The sequence below is a fragment of the Pelmatolapia mariae genome, linkage group LG20 (assembly GCF_036321145.2).
Source record: "Pelmatolapia mariae isolate MD_Pm_ZW linkage group LG20, Pm_UMD_F_2, whole genome shotgun sequence".
Lineage (NCBI taxonomy): Eukaryota > Metazoa > Chordata > Actinopteri > Cichliformes > Cichlidae > Pelmatolapia > Pelmatolapia mariae.
In genome coordinates, this window is record NC_086244.1 from 4,326,962 (window position 1) to 4,339,826 (window position 12,865).

Genomic DNA, 12,865 nt, shown 5'->3' on the forward strand with positions numbered 1-12,865 from the left:
CCGTTTCGTGACGTTACAGCTTCATCAACCCTCGATGCAGAGCGCCGACACGAACAGCAGCTGTCATAAATGCTGTGAGAGTTCACTTTAAGGACACAGGACCCCGAGGAAAAATGACAGCTGTACACTTATCTCTGTCTTTACTATGATAAGTAAAGTAATATTTGCCAGTACACAGTATTTGCATTAAAAAAAAAATTAGTTTGGATTTTGTTTTTTTGTTGTTGTTGTTTTTTAGGTGTCCCCTCTCCTCTTTCATAGCTTCTCTGCCATAAGCTCGCTTTCTGGATGCCTGTCCCGGGACAGGACCCAGTATTAGTGCTGCGTGAGCGTACCGTGTAAAGAAATTCAGTGCAGTTATATCATGTAACAAGGGCGTCGATTTGGCATGGACGGAAGGGACATGTCCCCACCAATATCCAGCGATTATTGAATTATCCCCACCAATAATTTGATCTCTTCGAGTAAAGAAAAATAAACCCGATAGAAAGAAAAAAACGATCTGCCAACGTTTCATTCACCCAGCGGTGCAGAAAGAGTTAAATTACGTTCTCTACTGGAGTCCTACCTCATGTGACAAATATGGCCAATGTGATTGGCTGTGCCTTTCAGGGAGCTCTGTTTAGTTTTAGCAGCGGCAATCCTGCGCTGTGAAGACCTGCAAGGAGGAGAGGAGGATGGCAGCAAAAAGGAAGAACCTGGATATAAGAAAGTATTTTTCAAAGAAACCTGTGAGTCACTTAAAGTCAAGTTCACTCATAAAATGTGTCCGTCATAATAACGTTACAGGCAATACCAGGCCATACATGCCAACCCTCCCCATTTTCTCGGGAGAATCCCGAATTTCCGTGCCCCTCCCGAAAATCTCCCGGAGCCACCATTCTCCCCAATTTCTCCCGATTTTCCACCCGGACAACAAAATTGAAAAACCATATCCTAGATTGGCCCAGCCAATTCCAGTTTCCAACAATAGCTGCTACTACTGCAGCTACTTAGTATTAATATTACTCTTATTACTCTTTCTGGGTCGCGAAATAAACTTTTAACATATTTTCAGGCGAGATTGTAGCTGTGTAAACTTCAAATAACTTAAACATGTTATTGTTTGGCCTTTTTCAGTGTTTTATTTGTTCGTGAGTAAATCGGTTTCGCTGAGATTAAAGTTATTAGATTAGATTAAATAAAACTTTATTAATCCCTCGGGAGGGTTCCTCTGGGGTTTTCACACAGCTGAATAAATGTCGAATAGAAAACTGATTAAACAGAAGTGTGAGATGGTCGAGAATCTACGCAAGCGTCCGGTTATATTTTATTTTATTTAGACAGCAAGGAGCAGACGGCAGAGGTGACGTAATTATGAAGGCTAGACCCCCCGCTCATTTCGGGTCTACCTGGCTTTCGGAGGACCCGGCCCACTTAGACCGCGAAGGCCGGGTCCTCAGGTGGACGCAGCCTCTGAATTTGGACACCCCCGGTCGGTGACATTTAACTTATTTTTTCCGATAAGTAAACACTGTAAAAAAAAAACAAACAAACAAAAAAAACCCGTTGAATGTCTCCCTAATTCTGAGGTCTCAAGGTTGGCAGGTATGTGCTAGGCTTTGGCCCACATCAGTCTAAAACTGTATGTAACCATGAAAAAAGTGTTGCCATGTCCACCAGGACAGTGTAGTATAGACAGTATAGTATAGACTCCTTCTCTTGGTGGACATTGAGTAATAGATGAGTAGTTTTATGGACAAAACCCACCAGGTCATTCAGTGTTCCCTTAGTACTAATGTGTAAGAGATGTTGGTGTACTATAACTGAAGTAATGTTGTTAAGTCCTTAAAGTCATATTCTTTTATTGTCATGACTGTATTTGAAGGGTTTTTTTTATTTTTGTATGATACCTGATTTATATGGAATATTGCTGAAGTAAACTAAAGTCTAAAATCAGTCATTTATTTAATAGTAATTTAACATTATATAATTCACATATAAAACTATGAATTGTAATTTTAAATGGTTTAAAAGCATGTAGAATAGCATATGTAGGCAAGTATATTTCTCCTTTTTTTTTATCAAGAAGCAAAGACAAAAAGGAAAAAAAAAGAAAGCCCAGGGTTCGGTGGTTGAATCATCCGTCCCCACCAATGCCAAAACCAAATCTACGCCCTTGTCATGTAACGTATGTAAACCAAACATACAACCAGCTTTTGCCTCATGTTACTTTTTCTTACAGAAAATTTGCCACATTAAAACTGTGTATTGTGCTAGTGTAAGTAAATACATTTAAGAGACGGTTTCTTTATATAGCATATTTAAATGACTAACGTGTTCAATCAGGTCTTTTTCAGGACAAAGAAGCTTCGCCCATCAGTGGGTTTGTGAACGTTTATAATCGAAAAACCTATATTAAGTTTTAAATTTAAAGCCACATGGATAGAGGAACAAAACATATTTTAGACTGTTATATATAAATTAGCTTCTTAACATCACTATTAGATGCAAATAAATCATATTTTATCACATATAAGTACTCTGCAGTGCGCTGTTTAGGTGTGTAGTTACCCTCCAAGGCTAACGTGTTGTTAGCTTTAGTAATATAGCTCAATAGCTCAGTCATGTTGTGTTATTTCTATTTATGTTTTATCAAACCTCTTGAGACGGGGGGAAGCAGCAGGTTTTTGATCCGCGTATTAAAATAGCCAAACGGCACGATAAACACAGAGGTTTGTTGGGCCGTCCTTATTATGTTGTACCTGTGACTGGATTAGGGATCTGATGAAGGACTTGCTGAATTATACCGGACAACATGACATCGTGATCATCAGATAAATGGCAGATAAACTTCATGCACCTTTTAACCATTCCATCAAAGCACATGAAATCAGTGTTGCTTCCCCAGTTTGAGCTGCTGTGTCTGCAGACACACAATGACTATTCTAGATCTAAACACACACAACAGACATCAGAGTTTTAAAAGCAGCTGCTGAAACAGCAGCCACAGATCTGTCCTCTCCAGTGTTGTGGTTTGAATTATTCTGATCTACACATGAACCACATTTACAGTGCTTGACGCAAACAAAGCTGACGAGCATGTTCTCTCACTTGCAGCAGTCTCTGCTAAAGCTGCAACGTGCAAATCCCAGCCTGCGAAGCCGATACGTTTTCAAGTCAGACTCGGAGGTGATCTTCATCTCCCATGACCTCATTTCTGTGGATTTAGGTCAGAAAGAAATAAAAGGAAAGCGCTAAAGTTCAGAAATGAGACATGCAGCGAACAATGTGACAAATGTGTTAGCAGCAGTGCTGCTCATAGGTCTGATGTGCGTATCGTTGTGAACTCGGGTGGTCTCAAAAAAACTGAATTGAATTTTTGCTGCTGCATTTACTCTGTGAGGGGTAATGTTGGGACACACCCCATAAATATGAAAGTGATGATTAGCTCCACAGTTGGACGCCTGTGTGCTACATACGTTTACCCAGTCATCTCTGTCTCACTCTGCCCCAGAGGCCCTTTTCCATCTGCTGTACAGAAATCCTTCATTTCTTCTTCTTTTTTTTCCAAGATGAACTGAACTATTCTTTTCTATTTTCAGACAAAGAAAACCACAACGGCTGCATCTTCCAGCAACAGGTGCGTGCATGTTATCTACAGAGAGGCACCATATGTACATTTAAAAAAAAAAAACACAATCTGCTTTTACACATGAATTCCAGAAAATGTCAGAATCTCATTCCCGGGAATTTGGTAATGCGGTTTTGCCAAAGCTGCTGGTGTGGTTTATTTATGCAAAATGTGTCTTTTGGTGTCCGTGCGGTGACGCACCGGATGCTGTCATTGGTGAGATGGGTCTGTCAGTAATGTGAAGGGCCTATTGTACAACCCAAAGCACTTTAACCAAGTAGTTCATGGTGTCAAAACCTGTCCAGTGAGTAAAACTGAAAGTAAAATGTAATTGGAAAAGTCCCAAAACACAAAAGGTTTCCTGCACGTGCCCCTGCCAACCCTCCGACCTCCTCACGTGGACCTCTTTGGTCTCTACAATGTTTAGGAAATGCTCCGTTGGGTTTAGTGAGGGTGCTGCTTGGATAGGACATGGAGGAGCCAGTGAGCGTGACGAACACTGACTAGCTGTAAATGATCCAGACTATTAAGTTAGAGCCCCTCCTCATCCTTTTCCTCTTCTTTGGTGCAACCCTATAAGTTTGGGGTACCCCTTTGGCCTCTCCCCTTTGCTACAATTCCCTTGTGGGAGAGGTCGGTGTCATTTATTTTCCAAAACCAATTATATCTTTATCCACCCTGATGTTTCTGATTGTGTGTTTTAGTTTGTTATTGTCGTCATTACACCTGTCTTTACTAGATGCTGTGAATATGTGATACGTGTGTGTATAGGCACTGTTAGTACGTCTTGCTAGCTTGGAAGTTGTAGTGAGGTGAGCTAACTCTCGACCCAACTGTTTATTTTTGGTTATAGGAGGTGGAGCAGGCAAGTTGTTTACTCGGAGGTCTTTCTTTTAACCTTTCATTGTCAGACACAACGCAGGCACACGCCAGTTTCACTCACACACACATCGTAATGGGGAGCCAGTAGATTAAAGGCCATTTAATGTTGAATTTGAGTCATTTGCATTGTTGCATGCCCTGCAGGTAACGTGTGGAAAAGTTGTAGAGGAAGCTGTAGAGCCACCAGGTGCTACCAGAAAAGCGTCAGTTATATTTACCATGATGGTCTCAGAACAGCAGACTGTGGTGTCTGATGGCCTGTGCCATCTTAGGCACATGTGTCAGGTTAAGTAGGTGAATGGATGGTTCCTATATAGCACTTTTCTACTCTGAGCACTCAAAGCTATTTATACAACATGCCTCATTCACCTATTCCTACAACCACTTTTTTCTATGCTTAAGTGCTTCTAACATTCACACATTAATACTCCAGTGAATGCATCAGAGAGAAACTTGGGGTTAGTTTCTAGAACAAGGATATTTGGCAGAATAGTAGATGACCTGCTCCATCTTTGTTTTGGCCCAACCAGCATAGCTGTGGTCTGAAAAGTTTTAACTGAGGTGGGAGACTGAGAACTTTACTGGGTGTAAACGGAGGCCCGTGTAGCCGCCATGTTTTCAAAGAGCATAATTTGCGTTCTTGTTTTGATCTTCGAATCCACACACCAGCAGAGAGACGGAGTCACAGAGAGAGAACAGACGCTCCAGAGAGTCACTGAGCTGAAAAGAGGCATGCAGTTACAGCAGAATGTTTCTTCAAGGCAAGTCTCAAAGGGATGAAGCTCCAAAGGCTGGTTTCATTTTTATGTGCAGCCAGCTTCATGGTATAATGCTGGACTGTTTGTTACCAGTGATCTATGCCGTCAGGGAGGTTTCATTTTCATGTTCAGGCCTGTGAATCAGGCTGAGAGAGACTTGCATGCACATTTGCAAGAACAAATGTAAGGGTCCATTATTTTGATTTAGCGTCAGGATTTATTTGGTGTTAGTGAGTGCTCCATAGAACCAGCAGCTGTCAGATTCAGCTCTATGAAACAGGCTTTCGTAAGTTGTCTGTGCGGGTGAATAGAGTTCTTCTAGAAATGTAATCAGAGTTATTCTGGAAGCAGAACTGAGGGTTTTATATGCACCAAAATGTACAAGGAAATGATTTATGGGACGTGCGTTATTGACTAAATTAAAGCTTGTCGATAAACTGCGTGACGGGCCCTGATGTGATTTGTATTTCCCAGAAGAGTAGAATTGGTCTGAGATCGAGTTATGGCATAAGATTGACATCGTTTTCAGTGAGCACTCATGTCTTATGAATGGAGACGTTGTCATTGCGGAGAAGGGCACATCCATCAGATTGGAAATGTTTCACTAGAACAGCTTTTCATTGATTTGTAGTGACCTTTTGCCCTGAGGAGACAAGAGCACTCAAACCATGTCAGAAAAACGACCCCCGTGGCAGCAGAGCCACCTGATCCCCTCACTCAGGGGCAAAGATTTTAGTCCTGCACACACGTTTATAATGCATGCATTCGTCCTGCTGCAGTAAAAGCATTAAGGAGGCAAAATAGTTACAAGATTATTCACAATGTTCTTTCGGCTGGTATCAGTCGGTATTTTTGACTCTCATGGAAACTCCCAATGTGTTTGTGATAAGTGGTCATCCCAGCTACATTGCACACATTCAGAGCTGTGATCACAAACGTGGAGAAGCCAGAAGGAAAATCAGGAGGCCTAATATCAGTCAGGCTTTAAACCAAGTCTTTAGATAATCCTGGCTGTCGTCTTTGTTTTCAGTCAGCTTCGGTGACAAAGCTGCGATCTAAAGCGCACTGATAAGAGATCTGTGACTGTGCAGCACGTTTTAATTAAAACTTACCTGAGCTATTAGAATCAGGGATCAAAAATCAATTACACAGATTTAAGATATCACAGAGGGAGACAGGTGCCACACGAGCATTAAAGCAGGTTTCTTTCCCAGACAAAAGACGCACATGCAGCTTCATATGAGACAACGGGCAAAAAACCAGAAGAGTAAATCACGCCTGTATGTGTGTGAGGGGCAATAATAAATGAGAACGTCGAGGAGAATTAGGCTTTCTAAGAGTCTTTTTGTGTGTTTTCTTTTTGCAAAGACATTTTCACCATAAATTCATGCACAAGATTGTAAATCGGTGCATAAAAATTCACCACGCAGGAAAATGTCCTCGTTTTAGGGGGTCGAGAGTTCAGCCCCTTTCTTTAATTTGACACCCGTCTGTGTAGGCAGAGAGACCGATATAGACAGGATGCTTCACCCCGAGGTGTTAAATTAGCACCTTCCCACCCTCCATTCCCATATGCTATCATGTTTCCGTGGAGACAGAGTCGAGCGGGTAAAGAAGGGGAGGAAACGGGGTGAGGAAGTAGATGTAGGAGGTGAGAAGAGGAGGACAGGGATGCTGAAGGAATGACATAAAAAGAAGAGGGGAAGGAAAAAGAGGCTAAGAGGAGAACTGAAGGGAAATGTGAAAGAGCAGAGGAAACATGAGGAAGTAAGGAAGCAGCTGAGGAAGGAGGTTAGAGTAGGAGCAAATGATAACAATGATGAAACTCAGATCAAAGCTCAATCAATTAAACAGTCTTTACTTCCTTCCGGGACCACAGTTGGTGCACAGTGTTTGCAATCATTGTAACCATGACGACCATGATCACGAGGCTGCAGCAGGAAGTCGAGTTTTGATTTCCTGCAGAGATGCAAATTTTAACCGACGGCAGCAGTGCTAAAGTGACAGCATGAGCCACAATAAACAGATATCACATCGAAGGTCTTAATGTGAACGCTCAGTTCTGCATTGCATCATGGGGCCTGTAGTTAACAACAATACAGTTTTATAGTTCCACAGTGCTTTGCTGTAAAAACTCACTCGATGTTTTGTCCACTGTGTGAAGTTCAGTGAGTGGCTGAAGTCTAGAACCTGTGGACATCACCAGTGAGATGCTCTGCTAGTTACATAAAATGATAACTCATCAACTCAGATATCAGCAGTTTCCAAAAGCTCGACCAAGAAGGAAGTTTAATTATCTTTGATTTAAAGTGGGTCACAGCCGATGCTTGTCTGAGGTCACATGGATCATTCCCAGAGTCATGAAGGCCCTTTTGAGGTGAACTTTGAGCACAGGATGACGGACGTCTGGAGGGAGTGTTAAGGCTTTAATTAAAGCAGCACCACAGGGAGCCCATGCAAAGGTGCTAACATTGAGTAATCTGAGTCCAAGTGATTAATCTGGGCTAACTGCAAATGAGGAAGTGAAACTGACTAACCTGAGTAAATGTAACCATGCGTAACCTTTTCCACATCTGATGGGTTTTCAAAAAAGCTTCTAGTCTGTAGGTTTTAGAGCCGGAAGAAACTATTCGTGTACAGCACTCGTTTGTCACATTTGAGTCGAAGCTTATTTTAAAGATTTTAATAATAGGAGTTAAAAGGTCACGCCATCCTTAAACCTTTCAGTTAACAGTAGAGGATCAAACGATACAACCACTGCTTTGAACTCATTTAAGTATTAGAAACTGTGTTTATATCCAAGACGCACTCATCAGCTTTCATAAATGCAAACATATGTGTTAGCATTTAGCTGCTGTAGTGAGTTTGACCACATTGTTTCTTCATCACAGGCTCTTAGACAGCTTTCTTGTCATTTTGTAGTTAGATGTTATGGTGGAGCAAAATCTGACTGACGCTACTTTGAGTTCATTTTTAGCAAATGGTTCATCGGTCAGTGTTAAATGGCGTTTAAAAAAAAAAACAACCCCCAAAAATGAACCACTCATGTGAAAATGCTCAGTAATAAGTTTGCATTGACTTTGGGTGAGACAGCAGCCACAAAACCTTCGGAAAGCCTGGACAAAGACTGGCACAAGACTTTTGCACAGTACTGTATGTTACTTACATTTCTCAAAATAAAAATGAAGAAAAGCTGTTGACGAGTGGATGGTATGCTGTTGCATGTGGTGTTGAGTAGCACATTGGCAGCACTCCCCATCTGCTCAGTTTTGCAGCTCATCACATATGAAACCACACTGCTGCTGTTGAGTTTTTACTTTTAATTGCAATATTTAATTATTTCTTTCTTTCTTTCTTTCTTTCTTTTTTTTTTTGAGTTGGGGGCAGGGGAGTTCTTTTCGTTTCTTTTTGCTTTTTTAGTTTTGCCTTTAAGGACCTGTGAAACTCAGACTGGTGTGATCAGAGGAGAGGAAGTTTAACAGTTTCTTCGCACTTCTGGTGTGCCTCTGGCACTTTTCAAATTGTGTCTACTTCAACATTTTTTTTTCTTCTGTTAGTCAACAGTCATATTGTTGGTGGGAAAAGAGTGAAAGCATGGCACGCCTTAAACGGTCATTTTCAGGTTAGTTTAGGAAACTAACGTCATGCTTTTGTGTTTGCTACTGTCAGGAAGTGGTCACCTATCTCTGTCCAAAACTAGAAACATACCTACTAATAATAAACAATGTGGTGCATCTTTGTTCACCCTGAAGTCAGAATATAAAGATGTTTCTGTGAAAACCAAACTGGATACAAAGAATCCAAACTGGAAACAAGCTGACGTAAATAGGTAGACGTGATGTAGAGTGGTTTTGTGGACTCTATATCTGGTCTTCTGAAACTAAATGTGGCCACATTTGACAGGAAGGTTTAGTGCTCTCAGGAGCTAATTCTGGTGCGCCGTACAGGTGCAATGTACACAAATAAACATGCACTTGCTAATTAACATATTGAAATGCTGGGATTTAATACCCCAAAACTGGATAATAAACTTCGTGGACAAGCTGTGGAATTATCTGACATGTTATTTGGTGTGTCGTTAAAATCAGTCCAAAAGGCAACAACAGCACAAACATGGTCCAGTTTAGTGACTTGGCTGGGGTGAGCAGCAGCTACAGCTTCCTGTGTTAGCATTCGTTAGTTACGTGTCATTCCCCTAAAAAGAAGTGTTGCAAAGGGGGAAACTAGCTACAGAAACCAAAATTGTTTTTAGTCACAGGCTGTGAAGTTATTGCTGCTGTAAACTTGGACGTTTTACCGTAATTTTTACCACCGCTTGGTCCTGATAATCACTGAGCTGCACACGATTGAAAATGTGGCCTCATACAGCAGCTCAAATGTACTTGTCCTTCTCTCTGTCTGCATGCAGATTATCACAGCAGGTTGTCATGAATGATACGTACGCTGTGGTCAACAAGCCCAAACACGCCAATCCACCCCCATCGGCTCCCAGCTACTCAGCTGTACCCCTGTCCAGATCCAATATTGGAAGCAGGTAAAGAAACTAAAGTGTGCATAATGCAGAAATTTTAGGATTTTGTGATGCACAAACGTGTAAAAAGAATAAATGGTTATTGTTTATTAAAAGTCTCATTCCACACCCTAAATCCTCGCCGTCTTCTACTTCACCACAGCAGTTCGTCTGCTGTCGTCTCAGCATATCGTTGCATCCTCTGTGGACGGACCTTCTGTTACACTAACCCTGTGTTAGTCCTCCTTCACTACAGGATCCTTCTCTGTGGTCGTGGCTGCTCAATCTTCAGCTCCTTTGTCCAGTCTATCCATTCTCCTTCCTCTGGACGTGTCCAACCAATCGCAGCCTTGCTTCTCTAACTTTGTCTTATCCTCGCCATTCTGCCTGCACTCTATTCTTGACCTTTCTTTGTTGCTTTGGCTGATTGACCCCTTCACTCCCTCTGCTTCTTGCCTCTTTACACCTCCACCCTAAAGGCATGGCATGCTTGCTGGATGCCCTTCCTGACACAACCCCAAAGGGATTTGTCCCAGGATCTTTCACTTGTTACACTATAGAGCCACGAGACCTCCACTCACTGATCATGGCTGTTTTGTCCTACTTTCAGGACAATGCCCACCTCCCATCACTATGACAACGACCCCAAGAGTGTGTCAGCTGCTCCCATCTACAGCACCGTCAAACCCCGAGCTAAACAGCAGAGCCTGCCACCCTCAGTGACACCCATCTATGACATAGCATCACCGACCGGTCAAAAGCCTGGGGAGGGCTCAGACTATCAGCTGGTTGCAGGTAAGGAGAGGGTGGTGAAGGAGGGGCGGGTGAGTGCTGCTTGGGATTTAAGGGGACGTGAAGACTCGAAATGTAAATTCACTCTTTTCTTCCTGCAGCTGAGAAATCTTCAATGGACGGTAACGATTATGAAGATTTTTCCTCTTCAGTCTCAGATGTGACCAGCTTCTGTTCGCCTGGTAGCATCGGTCAGTACACCTGTTCTCACAGTTAATGTAATAGTACCTCATTTTGTTGTTCATGTTGGCTCACCTCACAGACTCATAATTTCAGGTCTTTCCCTCTCAACTTTTTGTATATAGACACTTGTAAAGTTATGCTTGACACATTTGAACACACTCAGTAAGCATCATTATTCTACATGGAGAAAGGGCATATTTTAACCCAGTCCAATGCATTCCTAACCTAATCAAATACTCTTTGGATTCTGTAACTAACCAGCTAACACACAAGAAAAAATATAGCAAGAAAAGAAAACACAAACACAAGATCCTGAATGGGAGATTCCACACTCTCGGTGCCAGGCTCAGACTACACAATATGTGTGTTATAGTGCTGACTGTGTCACATTAGTGTTACACTCTGCCCATCAGGGACCTTAAAAATGAACTTTCATTAAGAACAATTTAACCCTCATTCAGCATAGACACAGATGTGTTTATACCAGTCTAACCATAGCTCTGTAGCTAGTCACCAGGTAGCACATCTTTGTTTGTCAGCCATTCAAACTATACTAACTCTCCAAACTGTTATTTAGTTTCCATCTTAGTTTGTGTCCAAAGTTTAAAACATGTTCTTACTGATGTATTTAATCTTTAGATGGAAACAAACTAGCTAAACTGCTAGCTTCTAGCTAAACTGCTAAACGTCTAGCTAAACTTTGTAAATCCTCTCTTTCATGGATGCCTGGGTTTTAAGCAATATTATAAAACCTGTGACTAGTTACACTGATCATTTAAACTCTGTTGCCCAACCCTGGAGACCTATCAGTCCAGTTAAAAATGTTTATTTGCTGACTGGGAACCACTTGCTGACCAGCTGGGGAAAACGCATTTTCCCAAGTGACTGAGGATTATCAGGGGGTCACGGTCTGGTCAGTAGGCCTGTGAAGAGAGAAAGAGTTTGGACTGTTTAACTCTCTGGTCTCTGTTTTTCAGAACTGAAGGAAGATTTTGCTCCAAAAATGAGTAAAGATGTCAAATAGGTGCTCTTGGAAACTTTTTGGGTGTTCCATTGGAGCTTTTCTAGCTGCTCAGAAATAAGGATTGTTTTATGTTTATTACTATTATCTGACAGCTACACTGTGGTGTGCTACTAACTATTTTAAATTCTGCTTATGAATACTGAACAGGGTGTAGGTGGTATGGGGGAGGTGATGGTGTTAAAAAATGTGCTAGTTGGCAGTGGTGATGACAGAAGAGAAGACGGTTTACTCAAAGTTGGACTGCTCTCTTATTGCTGCGTTTGTGTGTCACATAGTGAAGTTATACTATCGCTGATTTTCTTTATTTTGTTATTTTTCAGGGTTTAACTGTCGGATTCAGAAGCCCAGAGGACCCAGAGATCCTCCAGCTGAGTGGACTCGGGTGGAGAGATGAACTGGTTTAACTGGTTTATCAGAGACTGTTGGACTGGACTGAATTAGACTTGAATCTGACTGTTTGTGTGATTTGATTTGCTAAACTGGTGTCACTGTGATCATCTGACCGGGTTCAGAAAGCTGCCTGCAAATATTTATCGAAATCATGCTTGACGTGTCTGAATTTTATGTATTTAAAGGTTCAATTTACCTTTTTGGTGGGAATAATTTAATATGTTAAATATTTCGAACAGACGTTTACAGACTTTGACCACAATCTTAAATCATATTTGACCTCCTGACCGGGGGTTTTATCTTATTTTAGATGTTGAATCTTCACTGTCACTATCATTTGAAGACACAAAAGCTCAGTATCACTAACATAGTACTTTGATTTTGTAACGTGAGTGTTAATGACAAATTGTAAAAATAAAAATGGAACATCACATCTGCTGAGCGTAATTAATTTATTACTAATAAAGGATTTCTGTTAACTATAAGGTTTCATGGGGGAAAAGGATTAATTTGGCTCAACACACCTTAAGTTTTTATATTTGAAGGTTTTGTTTGTACATTTTAAACAAATGCTACAAGAAGCTTTTCACAAAACGGTGAAAAGTAAAAGATAAAACATGGTTCTTTGGTCTGTGAAGTACCAAAAAAAAAAAGAAAAAAAAAGGAAATTATATCAACAAGTGAAGTACTCTCAAACACACCAAAGCAGAAGT

At 41.3% G+C, this 12,865-nt stretch overlaps 1 protein-coding gene across 1 annotated transcript in view; it reads left to right on the plus strand.

Moving 5' to 3' along the window:
* ptpn18 (protein tyrosine phosphatase non-receptor type 18) overlaps positions 1–12,572 on the plus strand; it is a 31,082-nt gene extending 18,510 nt beyond the window's left edge. Inside the window, exons 12-16 of the mRNA XM_063464573.1 lie at positions 3,585–3,622; positions 9,662–9,787; positions 10,374–10,558; positions 10,657–10,746; positions 12,083–12,572. Coding sequence (XP_063320643.1) covers positions 3,585–3,622; positions 9,662–9,787; positions 10,374–10,558; positions 10,657–10,746; positions 12,083–12,156 — 513 coding nt within the window. The 3' untranslated portion in view covers positions 12,157–12,572. The remainder of the gene's footprint in view (positions 1–3,584; positions 3,623–9,661; positions 9,788–10,373; positions 10,559–10,656; positions 10,747–12,082) is intronic.
* The last annotated feature ends 293 nt before the right edge of the window (positions 12,573–12,865 follow it).